General features: G+C 54.8%; 1 protein-coding gene across 1 annotated transcript in view; it reads right to left on the reverse strand.

The window, feature by feature from the left end:
• The window catches only part of EFCAB8 (EF-hand calcium binding domain 8), a 45,978-nt gene that overhangs the window by 23,787 nt on the left and 7,567 nt on the right, over positions 1 to 14,624 (reverse strand). The window contains exons 3-10 of the mRNA XM_012728107.1: positions 14,116 to 14,234; positions 12,741 to 12,844; positions 9,347 to 9,482; positions 6,028 to 6,124; positions 4,649 to 4,733; positions 3,941 to 4,065; positions 3,182 to 3,261; positions 728 to 861 (exon numbers count right to left, since the gene is read on the reverse strand). Coding sequence (XP_012583561.1) covers positions 728 to 861; positions 3,182 to 3,261; positions 3,941 to 4,065; positions 4,649 to 4,733; positions 6,028 to 6,124; positions 9,347 to 9,482; positions 12,741 to 12,844; positions 14,116 to 14,234 — 880 coding nt within the window. The remainder of the gene's footprint in view (positions 1 to 727; positions 862 to 3,181; positions 3,262 to 3,940; positions 4,066 to 4,648; positions 4,734 to 6,027; positions 6,125 to 9,346; positions 9,483 to 12,740; positions 12,845 to 14,115; positions 14,235 to 14,624) is intronic.

The following is a 14,624-nucleotide window of genomic DNA, read 5'->3' on the forward strand; positions in this document are numbered from 1 at the left end:
GGCGAACTACTTGCACGACTAACAGCTGATTTTTTTAAAGAAAGGAAAGTATTCACTCTAGAATGAGGAGTTAGGTTCAAACAATGGACTAGAACTGTCTCCAAGGAGCAAGTGCTGCGGCCCTTGAACACCGCCACGCACCGCGCGGGCACTCCCGACATGAGGGAGACAGAGGCCTCCGCCCCTGCACAGAACACAGGCGAGTCTCTCGCATCGCCTTCTCTCAGAAGCTGTAGCTCCCGCCAGCGACTCCCACTCCGTGCCACCTTCTGCGCAGAATTTTGCATATACATTGGAAACTAGACGAGGCCTGGCATATTTTTCCTGCTGGTGGCATGCCAGAATGATTCAAACCAAGCTCTATAAGAAGTTCTCATCATCAGAACAATAATTATCACTATGGAGGGATGGGTGCTCCTGAGGCTTACTGTGGTGCTCATTTCATAATTACATGTATTGAGTCACAATGTTGCACACCTCAAATGAATATAATGCTATATGCCAAGTATGTCTCAACAAAAAACAAAAACAAAAACAAAACCAGAACCCCTGTTGTGAGCACAGAGCTCAGTGGCAGCCCATAGGACATTGAGCAACCCACAGGAGGTGACGCTCTCCTAGAGGTGGGCACAGGCGAGACAGGGGGAGCCAGGAAGCCAGATCCCCCCGGGCACCATCAGGCCACCCGCCCTGGGCGGCCAGCGGGGCCGGGAGACGCGCTCCTTACCTGAGGTCGTTGGCGCGGTCTCTGGAGGGCAGTGCTGTCAGCACCAGAGAGGACTTCTCGATGGCCGAGCAGGAGGCCACCAGGTTCAGCTGGGGGATGAACTTGACCTGTTCGCACCAGCTGGAGTGGAGAGCCTGGGGAGAGGTCAGCGGAGGTGGGACACCCGACCCAAGGCGGTCATCCAGGGCCGGCCTGCAGGACCCGGCGGGAGCCAAGGGGCCAGAGGTCCCCGTGTCCAACGTCCTCCAGGAACGACAGCTCTGACCTAGAGCTCTGGCCCTGCAGGCCTAGTCCGAGAAGGGCGGACTGGAGTCAGCCTCGTGCACAGCCCCCTTATCCACAGGAGTCCCACCGACGAGCCCGGGCTCCCAGCCCCCTCACAGGGGCCAGACCACCTATGCTCCCAGCACGTGGGTGCGCAAGGTTGGCACCTGCTGCAGCTGGCACCACAAAAGGCTGAGACCCCAAGCAGGTGGCTGTGCCTGGTCCCACCGGCCGTGGGGCTCAAAGCAGCCTGCGGTGGAGGCAGCAGGGCTGGGTGCGGTGCTTGCGTGGGGCCCTGGACTCCTCCACGCAGGGACCTGGCCTCAGCCAAAAGGGGGCACAGAAAGTGGCCATGACAGTGTCAGAGGAGATTCGTGGCTACCAGAAGACAGTCTGCTGGGCTTCTGGCCCCAAGCCCCAGACAGGAGAGCGCCGGCGGTCACCAGCGTGAGTCCGTTCCCTCCCCAGGCTCATCACACCAACAGCTGGACCCGCCAGGCTTCTCCCACCCTGTAGACTCAGCAGCTGCAAAAATGAACTCAGAACTCGGCAAAGGCCCCAAAACTAGCATCAAATCAAGCACAACCACGGCACCATCTGTGGGAAAAGTAAAGTTAGTGCCTCTAAGGCACTGCTACCTTAGAACACATGTACACACACAGGCATGAACCGTGTGATCATATACATATCCACATGCATGTATGATGTGTATGTATGTGTGTGGGGTGTGTGTCTACATATACATGCATACACACACCGATTTAAAGAAGCAAAATGGGCAGGAAGAAGTGTGCCATGGGGCTACTGATCACAAGACTATCTAGTCAGGGATCAGCCTCCCAAAGGCAGCGGGAGAAACTGCTATAGGTACAGGCTGAACAACACACCACTGAATGACTATCGGGTTAATGAGGAAATCAGAGGAGGACTTTTAAAAACCTGGATACAAACAAAAATGAAACATGAGTACATGAGTTTCCAGAAACTCTGGGATGCAGCAATACAGGTCCACATCAACAAACAGGAAAGATCTCAAATACATCATCTAACCTTACACCTTACGGAACTAGAAACTGAAATCCAGGAAGAGGAACGACTCAATCAAAATCAGAGCAGAAACAAATGAAACAAATCAAAAGACAGGAGAAAAGATCAGTGAGATGAAAAACTGATTCTTTAAAAACAGAATGGACAAACCTCCAGCTAAACTGGGGAGACACTTCCTTTAACTATGTGACAGGGTGGTTCCCAGGACAAGGGGAGGTTCCGGGTTCCCTGCCCCACCCAAAGGAGAGTGGGGTGAGCAGGGAGGAGGAGACTGCTTGGGCAGAGTAATCAAACATAGGAGGGGTCGTGAGAACCTCTGCTTTATAACCAGCTGTGCAGAAGCGCAGGTAACAACCCGGACTTGGGGTGAACCTCATGGGGCTGTCCTGAGGGACCGAGCCCTTAACCTGTGGTGTCTGCCGCAACCTCTGGGCCGGGAGTGTCAGTGCCGAGCTGACTGTGGGACACGCAGCTGGTGTCCGAGAATTGATGGGAAAAAAACACCTGGTGGGTGTCAGATTCCTGTAAGCACAGCAGGGCGCAGGCAGAAAGGCTGTTCTAGGTCCATCGATTAGGAACCTGGAATATGCATGGGGGTGACGGATGTGTCAAGGTCCTGGGGTAGGAAAGAGCTGGTGTATCCAGAGAAGGTTGCCTGCGGCAGAGTAAACGAGGAGCCAGCAAGACCAGGAGCGAGTCCGGGGACAGACCCTCTCAGGCCCTGAGGGTCCCGAGGAATTTGTCCATCCAGCAGCTAGAGGATGATCTAGAAATACAAGCATGTCCCTCTTTCGCAGGGGAGTTTTGAGCGAAGGAGTTTTGATGCTTGTACTTCAAGATCAACCTCTAGCTGCTGGGTGGATAAAGCACTGCGAGGATAAGAAACAGAACACCCAAAGCCAGTGCGGTCATCCTGGAGACCAGGGGTACCTGCTAGGTGGGGCTGAGGGAGAAGGCGGAGGGCCGGCGAGGCCTGTGCGTAGAGCCAACCCAACACAACAGAAGGGAGCTGCCTACCTCGGTTCCCACAGACCGAGCCCCAAGGGCTAAGCCTGGCCCCAGGGGAAACCCACTCTGGGCTTTGTTCCGCGTGGTGGCGTGTAGAGAGCGGCCATGGTGTCCTGCTTAGCACAGGTGTCTTACCTTCAGTCGGTAACTTCTAAACAGCGGGGATATGTCATTCAGGAGCTTCTGCACAGAAACTGTGAACCACTGAGTGCGACCTGAGTGGAAAGAAGACCAAGGCCTGGGGTCCCCAGCTCGCCCCCTGCCCGACAAGTCAAACCCAGAAGGCAACGTAAGTCCAGTCTCAGCAGCTATGCAGCTGAGTGACTCTCCACCTAACACACGCTTGTCAGGCCTCGCTGCGTCCTGGTGAGTTCAGGGGGGTGGACTCAACGCCCAGGCTGCAGACCCAGCAGATGACCACCACAGCCCAGAGTCCCTCTGCCAGCCCTTGGCAAAGCTGGAACCAGAGTTTGGGGCCCCTCACACTCCTCAGCAGCGGAGTCAGCTTGGCTCCAGGCCTGGGGCAGCCCCTCTGCCCCCTCCCCAGCCACCCAGGGGTGGCCCGCAGCCAAGGAGAACAAGCCCTCCTCATAAGCGTGGTGCACATTAGTACACGCTGCCCCAGGCTCCGAGGGGGGGCGGCGAGTGATCACCCCAGGTCACACAGCTGACCGGGGTACAGTCCCCAGATGAGACAGCCCTGACGCCCTCCCTCACGGCCCTCAGAGGCACGCCCCCCCACCTGGGGTGGCCTTCTCCCCAGGCCCCTCCAGCTGAGCGTGGGGTGCTCACTGCCCGCCAGGGAACCAGGCATCTCGGAGGCTTTCGGGCAGGGAGGCAGGGAAAGGCTGCGTGGGGCGGGGCCGGCCCCACCCGCACCCCAGCCTTAGCTACCCCATTTGGAGGTCCTGGGGAAGAAGCGGGGGTTGAACAGCCCGTTGTTCACATTGTCGGAGATGAAGACCATGACGTTGCCTTTGGTGTCCCCATAGCAGAACACGCCTCTGCGATAGTCGGACCTGGGGAAGGTGGGGACAGGGGGACTGTGGGCCTGGGGGGAGGGGGGTGGGGGGGAGGTTGGCTGTGGGCCTGGGGGAAGGTGGGGGGGCGCTGTGGGCCTGGGGGAAGGTGGGGGGGCGCTGTGGGCCTGGCAGGCTCATGGGGTCACAGGCCTTGCCCCCCTGGTCTCTCTGCACTTTCCTCCGCCCTGGCGTGGGAACAGTTGCCTTACCACTTTCCTCCCTCACCCTCAGCATCTGCCAAGTATGGCTCCCACCACCCAGGTCCAGGCCACAGGTGAACCAGGTCCAAAAAACCAGTATTGCTTTTAAGCCAAAGTAAACGAACTCCTGCTCCTCCAGCTGCTCTTTGCCAAGTGACCCCACTGATGGCCTGAGGCATTCCCAGTAGGACCCACCTCTGCCAGGGTTGGACGGCTGCGGGGGAGGAGACAACACCCCACTGCCTGAATTACTGTGAGGGTGGCCCCGAAAGAAGCAGCTCACTGGGGAGACTCCAAGGCTGTTTCCAGACAGCCTGTGGGGGTCCCCAACCCCACTGTCATGTAGCTGCTACCAAGACGCCAGTCTCCCACAGACTCACCAGTAATCCATGACCAGCACACAGCTGTCCAGGTCCATGAAGGTGAAGATCCGGTCACATCTGTTCTTACTAATGTCAAAGAACTCTGGGAAGAGACAGTGGAAAGACATGGCCCAGGCCTCAGAGTCAAACAGGATTCCCACAGCTTGTCCCTGAGCAGTGGACATGGCTTGCTGGTGCCAAGCCAAAACCAGCCCCTCCTCTGGCCCTAGCCCAGCCAGCCTGCACAACAGTGGCAGCAGCGGCTCTGGTGGAAGGGGGCACTGCCCCACTGCCATTGCCAGGGCAAGCTGCCCCACGTGACTCCTCTAACAACCAACCCCAGCACCCACTGCCTGCGGGCAGCCCCAAGCACCACAGCCATGGGCAGAGGCTGTAGCAGCAGTGGCTGCCACTCCAGAGCAGGCCAGCCCTGCAGTGGAAGCAGCTCTGAGTCCCACAGTCCCCAGGTGGGGCTGCTAGGAACAGAATTGGGCCCCACAGGGACAACTGGGTACTGTGACTCCCTGAAGCTGCAAGGAGGCAGGCCTGCAGCATGCCAGGCAAACCTGGTGAGCTTCCAGCAGCAGCCACCCATGGCCACTAGGACCCCTGTCCCTGCATTGCTGCAGGACTCCTTGTTTGCCACCTGCAGGCCCACTGAGGGGTGCCCAGTGCAATGACTTTAGCCTCACAGAAGCCCGTACTGGCCATGGCTCCCCAGAGCCCACCAGCCCACAAGCCCGCCCTGTCCTCAGTGCAGGTCAGGTCTGGACAGGAACCAGGGTTCTCCCTTTTGTGTCTGGCACCAGGACTGTGAATGACCAATCAGATTTAAGCTCCCCAGCCGACATTCAAAACCTTGAGTTCATTATGTGGATTGAAAATGGAACGAGCTGATTGGTGTTTAACTGGCACCAATCAAAGCTAGGATTGAAAAACAATCCAATCAGGCTCGTAGTGTGGGCACCCTGAAGAGGATATACTCCAGGCTCCTGCTGGCACAGCACCATATTGCATGAGCAGCTTTGTCTGAGACTACTGGACACTGAGAAGACTGCCTGGGGAGAGAAAGCTGGCCACTTGGGCTTAGAAACTCTTTCCTTTAGCCCAGCCTCCTGTTTGTTAAATAAGCTCCCCACTATTGTCATATCCTGGACCTGAATGGTCTTGCAATTGTCAGGACATGGGTGAGAGCCCACAGACAATGACCTATGCCCCCTTGGCATTGTTTCAAGTGGCCTCTAGTGACAATGAGCAGCTTCACTACCTATCACCAGGCAACACTCCCAGAGAGCTCTAACCCACACTCAGAGGCGGCTCAGTGCCAGATCTCCCCAAGTGCCAATGCCTAGGTTCTGCCAGCTGAGAGCAGGCCAGGGCCGTTGCCAGCGACTCACCGATCTTCTGGTCTGTGGATGAAACCGCCACCAGGTTCATGTTGTGCAGACACACCATGTCCATAACCCACATCGGCTGGCTGTGCAACCGCTGGATCTGGTTCAGAGGAAGAGCGGGGGCCTGGGCTGGGGATCTGGCCCAGGAGGGCACCAGGAGTACACGGCCCCACTAGCCTTCTTCTGCCACTCAAGACCCTAGAGCCAAGCACAGACCTGGTGCAGATCCCAGCACCATCACAACCGCCAGTGGAGGAGACGTGGAGAAGCTTCCTACCACCTGAGTCCCAGTCTTAGCATCTGTAAAATGGGTTACAGAACACCCATCCGAAGCCCAAGGGGATTACAACTGAGATGGAAAAATGCACAAAATGATGTAAAAATAAACTATTTTATATACATAAACAAGAAAGATAGAAAAAATAAAAGCTAGACTATATCTCATACTATTTTGAATTTACTGTTTTTAATATCCAATATATATTTTATTTACATAACCTTAGAACACATATATTTATGTTTATGTTCATGAATAGATTTGCTGATACTAATGTTCTGAATGTTCAAGACCATAAAGTGAAACGTTGATGACACATCTTTTAAAGCAATCATAACAAAGAGTGAAAACTTGACATTTACTTACCTTGTTATGGATTTTTTAGGTAAATCAGGATTCTGTATTTTCTTTAAGTTTGAAAAAAAAAATCCCCTTTTGATACTTGACTTTCATTATTTCCAGCTTTTTCAATATTAAGAGTAAATAAATTGAATTGTTCAATACCATGAAAAATACGTCTGCTTTCTTTCTTTTGTGATCTTCCTCTCTTACTCAGCAATATAACTTCTTCTTATAAATAAATGAGAAGAAAAAAAAAAAGAGCGCCCATCCTCCTAAGTCCTTCCGAAAGCAGTTTGACAAGCTCGTCAGTCTTAACGGGCCAGGGACCCAGCATCTGCTTCCGCGTTGCCTGGATCGCTGTGTTCGCATGTCCTCACGGGAAGCGTGCGCAAGGCTGGGCACTGTGGTGCACCACACTAAGGCCTCCCGGGACGAGGCGGCAGCTCAGATGCCGCCCCGGCATTAGGGACAAGAATGTGCACGGTGAGGAGAGCCGTTGCCAGCCTTTCGTTAAGGGAAAAGGCGAGGTGGGAAGCAACATGGCAGCGTGCTACACACTCTGGCGAGGGCCCCCCACTGACCCAGCCGTTGCCTCCAGGGAGAAGAACGGGGGCTCGAGCGAGGAAGACTCCTTTCCACTTTCTGTCCTCTGCATGTCTGAATCTTGCCCGATCTTGGACATGCAACACAGGACCATTTTTGTGTCTATTTTGTCTGAATCTTGTTTACCATCTGTGGGTGGCACCAAAGTGGGGTATTAACAAGGAACCATCCTGCCAGGTGGTGCGGAACAAAAAGGAGTCGTGAGGGCTACAGCATCTGGCGTGGACCCGGGCACAGTTGCCCCCAGGCTCTCATACCAACCGTATGGTACTGCCAGGTTGTCAGCACACTCGGGCAGACAGATTTGAGGTGGCATTCCAGGCAGGGGACCCCCCGCCCCGCTCCTCACCCCACCGCCCCGAGCAAGGGCCTATGAGCAAAAAAATGAGCTGCTATGTTCAAGGAAAGGAAAGCCAGCCTGACAGGCTGGGGGCTGGAGAAGATGGAAAGCCGGTGGGGTGATCAGCTAAGGGCTTGCATTCTGCTTCTGGTCTGAACAGAAGCCTGCAGACAGGAGTGCCACCTGCAGACAGGCTCCTTTTCAGGTCCCAGGGTCTGAGCAGCCTGTACTTGAGCCCCAGCTCCTGGATTCCAGACAGTTCTTCTAAGTGAATATTCAGAAGAAATGAAGACAGGCAGGAGGACAGCTGTGACATCAGCACTCAGGACACCAGGACCAGAGAGGCCTGGGCTGTTCAGGGGCCCCCCAGAAGGCTAGGGCAGTGAGGAAAATTGGCCAGACCCCCCTCAGGCCTCTAAGCCACACACAAAGGAAGTGATGGTAACACTCATCACCCTCTGGTTGAGAAACAAACAGGCCCCTAAGGCATTTCAGCGACTTGTCCTTGGCTGCAGCTGGGAATTGAGCCCCGCCCCGCCCCAAGTCCTGGGCCTCCCACCTGCATGACCCAGGCTCTCAGTGGGTGTTGCGGATGGTGCCTGGCAGCTCACACTGTGAACACCTACCTGTCCAAGCAGCCCCTCCCAGGAGAAAGCCCGGGTCTGCTGGGCCGGGTCTGCTGGGCCTTCCTGGGGAGCCTCCTCTGTCTTCTTTGGCCCTCCCAGGCTTTGGCCCATGAGGGGTACTGAGGGGTCCGTGCAGCAGACACAACCAGAAATTCAGGCTATAGTGTGCACCCCCACCCAATAAATGTGCAGAGAAAACAGAACGGAGTGCCAGAACCTTTGGCAGGAACACAGGCGTGATCTGCCCCTGTCCTGGGCTGCCACACACACCTGGAGAGTGGCCCACCGCAGTGGTCAGTCCCTCCTCCGGCAACTGGGGGTGGGGGAATGATCCAGAACTCTGCCCCCGCCCCCCAAGGGTAACCCTGAAGCAATTCTGATGCCCTCTGCGGTTTACTGGGCTTATGAAAGCCTGCCCGCTGCTGGCCTTCTCAGCAGGCCTTTCTGCTCAGGAGAGCTGTGCCTTTCTCGTGTACTGGAGGACGTGGGCTGGCTGGCAAGGCCAAGTGCAAGGGCCTGTCCTGTGTGTTTTCTAACTTACTGCCCTTGGCTGGGAGCTGAGCACACAAAGACAGGGCCGTCAGCTTTTTGCTGCAGGCCTGCCGTGGGCTTCCTGCTCCAAGCACCAGGCAGGCACGATGTCATTAAATCCTCCTCAGCCCTGCAAGGGGATATTATCACTAGTCCCATCTGGACAGATGAGGAAGCTGAGGCACGAGAGCTAAATAGTAACTGGTCCGAGGTCACAGAGTCAAAGGTGGAGTTGCGCTGCAGATTGCCTGCTCAGGACCTCAGGTTTCCTACCTGGCCTGAACAAAGGGTCGAGTCAGCACAACAGGGCGACGGAGTGGATGTGGCAGGAGAAGGAAAGGAGGCTGCTGTCTAGCAAGGAACCATGTTCCTGAGACAGGACCCCAGAAAAGAAATCCTGGCGGGCAGGGAGGGCTGCAGGGATGTGCTTGCACGAGCTGGGTCTGAGGAACCCTACTTGGAGAAGACAAGGCGAGGCTCAGGTCCACAGCAGAGCCAGGAGCTGTGACTGCACGGGCAGGCCGCGTGCCGCACACCCGAGCCCAGTCCCTCGGGACCGGGGTGCCTCACCTCCAGGGTGCTCCACATGTGCACCCCACTCACCTTAAATGAGTTGATCAGTACAAAGGACTCCGACCAGATCTGCAGGGTCCCATCCTTGGTGACACTCAAGAAATACCCGGTCTTCTTATACCGCTGAGTTAAGAACTGCACTTTCACTACCTCACAGCTGTGGTTCCTACGGGAAGCGACAAGAGCGAGAAATGGAAAACACAGAACGCGTGCACAGAGCGGGGAGGGCGAAGGCAAGCAGGAGCGTCTCACCCCCCCTCTGAGAAGCTGGCACAGGCCCCGTGGCTCAGGGGCTGTGCCCTCCTGGCGTTCCATGGGGATCGCGACCATCACCATCAGCGGCCAGGGGCGGGCAGAAGCTGTGCGCTGACCCACGAGAGAGCCAGACATGCCTCGCGAGGGGTTGGGCCAGCGGAGATGAGCGGCTTTGCAGACCCTGTTATAGGAATAATGGCCCACAGAAGGGAAGCGGAGAAGGACCCGTGATGGAACTGAAAGCAGTTCAGGAGCTGCTCTAGCACTCTGGGGTGAGAGGGAACCAGGGCCCAGAAGTCAGACACAAGTGAAGCAGCAGTGAGAAACCAGGGCCCAGGCGCCCAATTCTTCAGCTCCAAGGACAGGTTCTGAGCACTGTACGCAGCTCCAGGGGCAGGCCTGGGCTCCCAGAGGGCTCCGCTCGGCCTTCCCGGCAAGCCCCAGCACTATATTCCAGGAGCTTCTTCTGACACAAGCTATGCGACGGCTATCGTCCGACAGATTCCGGGTAGCTCGGGAAAAGCTCTGAAAAATCAGACTTTCCACTGCTAACTTATGTTATGACCTCCCTTTTTTGTATAATCGTAATATCAAAATATTCTCAGCAACTTTCAGCCTACAATTGGATTGCCTCAGCCGCATAAGGCCTGCCTGCCCTGACAAGCAAGCCCTGCACCAGGGTGAGAAATTCCTCTGCAGTCAAAAGTGACTTGACAACTGGCTGATCAATAAAAGCAAAAGGGCTGTTTCTGCAAAGTCCCTCTCACTGCAGGATAGAGGAAAACCCAAACCATATCATTCTACTATCTCACCTAGCCTTCTATTCAGCTTCTAAAAGAATTACTCAAACTTCCTACTGTCTGGCCCTGGAAATTCATCCAGGTTGCCTATTTTAGAGCTAGTCAAGTTTTTTACCTTTTACCTCAAAGCAATCCACAAAAGTCTTCTGGCTAGTCTTTCAGGATTCTACTATCTAGTCTTTAGATAAGGAAATTCACCTATGTCTCCTATTCAGAGCAAATTATGTTTTCTGCTGTCTAGACCTCAAGGAAACTCACTTAAAACCTTTTAGCAAGTTTCTTCAAAGAACTTTTCTGAAATTTGATTTGCAAGAAATTTCCTCTTCCTGCCTCCCAGGATGTCTCAGGTAGAAAAAACCATCAAGTATTAGATAAGGTTTAAGGGCCTTTATTTTTATCAATTTCCACTATAGTAATATTAGTCTTAAACTCTGTGCACCTATGTACATGTTTTTTAACCTTGATTGATTTTAGAGTGTTATAATCTCAAAGGTCAAAAGGACCCCCAGACCATTCTTAGAAAAAAGGTGATTGTGATCTCAACCCCTTTCGTATGCTAATGCCACCCCCTTGCCTGCTTGAAATGTATAACATAAACCTCTGCTGAAGGCAGAGCAGGAAGATTTGCACCCAACTCCGGCTCCCGTGTCTTCCTCACTCCCGCTCCCCTTTACTCCCCAATTTTTAGAATATCGCCTCGCCAACGTCATTCCCTTGAAATCCTGCCTGTGTCAGCCGCTCTACAGCCTGAAATCGGGGCTGGTCCCCCACATCCTTCCCTGCTCCAAAGTGGGCCAAACCGGCCGTCAGGGGCACCACATGCTGACACCCCCACACGACACAGCACCCACGCTCATGCCTGTGCCTACACCGAAGCCCCTCGGCCCAGTAGTGTTCCCTCGCCCAAGAACTCCAGTCCCTTCTCCAGCAGAGACCTCCCCACGTCATCGGTGTGCCCCGGAATTCAAGGTCACCCCATTGCAGCACCATAGTCTCCACAGAGGAGAGGGGGTGGTATGTCTGAACTCCTCGCTCCTGCCTTCACCCACAGCTCTGCACGTTCTCATTTACCCCCGAGCGTTGTCACCTCCAGGCCAGGAGACAGGATAGGCACAGACCCCGCAGGTGAGGGCAGTGACAAGCAGACCAGTCTCTAGGGGATGTCACCTCTTGGTTTCTTCAACATAGTGACGGACCTGCCACCACCTCACACGGAAACGGGACCCAGGAAAAGCTGCATCTGGGGAGCTCAGCCCAGGCCCAAGAGGAGTGAGCCAATTTCTAAGGCACTCTTTCATGAGATAATTAAATATTATCTGGCTGTTCTCCCTGCCAGACAGGAAATGCTCTCTGGGTGGTGGACTTAGCAAACAAGGAGAAAACAGAGGCAAGTTTCTTGTCACTCTGGGAATCTAAATGTCTCAAGAAAAACAAAAAAGCCAGAGGAGGCCTGGCTGCAACAGGCAAACAAGTTTTCATGTCAAAACTTGTAAAGTCATCACTGATATTTATTGGCTGTTCCTTAATTTAATCTTGACCCAAAATATTAAGTGGCCTTTTGTGATTTTCATGAAGCCACCACTCTATTATAAACTCCATGTTCTTGTGGTCTACTCTCGGGGTGGCCCCTGGAGGACAGCGCCACCCACAGCCCCTCCCAAACAGGCTGGAAAAGGGGATGGGTGGGCACCTTGTACCGCAGAAGCTGGGTCCCCAGCCCCAGCCCTGCACTGGGCAGTCAGAGCCCAAGCCCAGGCTCGGAGACAGGAGCCGGGAGCCTAGAGTAAACCCAGCTCTGCAGCGATCCCTGCAGGGAGTCTGGAGGGTGGCAGCAGACAGGATCATGGCCTAGACACAGGTCAAGGTGAGGGCCAGGGCGCAGTCTGAGAGAAGCCAGGCAGGGTCAGGCGAAGGTCAAGGCAGGGACAAGCTGCATATTCTAGGAGTGGTGGGGGGCTTTGGGCCTGGTGTGGGCAGAGGCGCTGTCTCCTGCAACGGCTCTTATTCTCTGTCCCTGTCCCTGTGTAAGCCACCTGTGCCCTGTGGACAAAGCCTCCAGGCCCACGGCGCAGCAGCTGTGGGGGGAAGCAGCAGGAGCAGTGTACTGGGCTTGGGGGGTGGACTGTCCAACAGAGTGCACCACCACTTTCACATGACCTCTCTGAACCTCAGTTTCCTAGTCTGTAAAATGGGCTTCCTCGGTGCTGACACCCACTTCCAAGGTGGTGTGGCTGAAATGAGCTATAAACTATCAGGCACCAGGCTAGGTACCAGGCCGTTGGTGACCCCAACAAAGAGTGGCTCTGGGATAGAGGGGAGCTCACTGCAGGGTGGCCCTCGCCTTGTCTGAGCAGGGGGAGGGTCCTTACAGGTGGATGATCCTCATGGGCAGCTGGAAGTGCAGGCGATACTGGCCCTTTGTCACCTTCTCCTTTTGCTGGAACTCCCGCATCATGTAGTCCACGTACTTCTCCTGCCTCAGGGAGGAAGCAGGGAGGGCATTGGCCGGTGGCCGGAGTTTGGGTTTGGGGAAGCCAGGCCTGGCTTCCGGCGGGCCCCCATCTCTTCCCAGCCCCTCCCAAGGGGCTCTGGGAGCCACCTCAGAATCCACGGAGCTATTCTTAGATCTGAAGTAGCTGACGGCTTTCCCGCAGCACACAGCTGAGCTTCCCTCCTCACTGCGTGGCCTAGTGCTAAATATATCTGCACTTCACTTCCACTCCCTGCATCTCCTTTAAGTCTCTTTACTCTCTGGAGAATAAGACCGAGGGCATGGAAGGACACTGGAGCCCAGTTCATAAATCCAACTGAGGCGGGAGGACCCGAAAGCTGCCCTACGGTCTAGGACAACTCTAGACTGTGCCGACCAGCCTCATGGAAACATGGCTGAGGCCTCTCGGGTGAAGTCCTGACTGCTAAGCCAGTGCTGGTTACTGTCATCACTGCTACATCAGTGTGTCAGGCTCTATTTTGTACTTTTGTATTTTGCATCTTTTTTTTTAAGATTTATTTATTTATGTATACAAGAGCTAGGATACAGGCCAGAGTTGGGGGTTGGGGGATGGGGAGGTGAGAGGATTCGCCAGAGACAGAGCAGGGAGCAGAACAGGCAGATTGACGAAGTACACTGCTGAGGGGAGCAGCAGGCAGGACAGGAGAGGTCTGCTGCACCATGTGGGTCAGTCCCTGGCTGGGGATCGAATCGTGCTACAGTGGCTGAGGACAGCTTCATAGTGCTGCACTTTAACCCGCTGCGCCACCAGGGAGGGCCCTGTATTTTGCATTCTTAAATGCTACATATGCTTATTATAGAAAACTCTAATTCAGGGAGGGAAAGCAAAAGTGTTGTTGTTACCAATATGTTCTAGGGTCCTAATAATTTTGGATGTAACAGCCCCAGGTTTACCTGTTCCCGAGTGACTGCAAAGGCAGTGAGGTGGTTGTGGCCCTTCCTGGACTGCTCTAAGGGGGGCGGGGGGACAGGGGAGGACCATGCAGGGGTCACTTGCCCTGTGCCCCAGAAAGGGAAGGAGCCACAATGAGCCCAGCTCACAGGAGTCTCAGGAGGCCCCTCAAAGACACTGAGGGTTCCCTTGACCCAGGTTTGGGGGGGCTTTCTATGCTGTGACTGCCTCCCCATGGTCAGCCCTCCAAGCAAGCACTCTTCTGGCACCTGCCTGGCCCCTCCTCCTCCCGCCAGCTCCCCCCCACACCCCGCCCCGGGCTTTGGGGGGCCCTCCTCACCCACGTGACAGAGCCCTTGCAGTCTGCATCCATCTTCAGAAACAGAGCCTCCAGCAGCTCATCCGACACGTTACTCAGAATCTTCCTCATACCGTTCATGAAAGTTTTCATGTTCAGGGCTTCAAGAGAGAGAAAAAGAGCATTGTCTAGTTCGTCCCTGGCCACCGTGTTTTGGGGGGCCCGGGGGTTGTGGGGGACACACAGAGGAGCAGGTACGCCGGATGATGGAGGCTCACCTGCTCGCTGGCGCCGGCTGAACGCCTTCCACCAGAGGGCGCTGTGCTGGCCCCTTAGTCGGGGGTGGGGAGTGGGGCGGGTGTTACTGAAAGCTGAGCTCTTACCTGAGGGAGCTAGATCAGGCACTGACAAACTGATGAAAACTCCCCCCAAAAAAAGGAGAAGAGAAGGAAGAAGGCTGTGGTGACTTAAGAAAGAAAGAAAGAAAGAAAGAAAGAAAGAAAGAAAGAAAGAAAGAAAGAAAGAAAGAAAGAAAGAAAGAAAGAAAGAAA

Source organism: Condylura cristata, unplaced genomic scaffold (assembly GCF_000260355.1).
Source record: "Condylura cristata isolate star-nosed mole 26May11 unplaced genomic scaffold, ConCri1.0 scaffold00022, whole genome shotgun sequence".
NCBI classification, from domain to species: domain Eukaryota; kingdom Metazoa; phylum Chordata; class Mammalia; order Eulipotyphla; family Talpidae; genus Condylura; species Condylura cristata.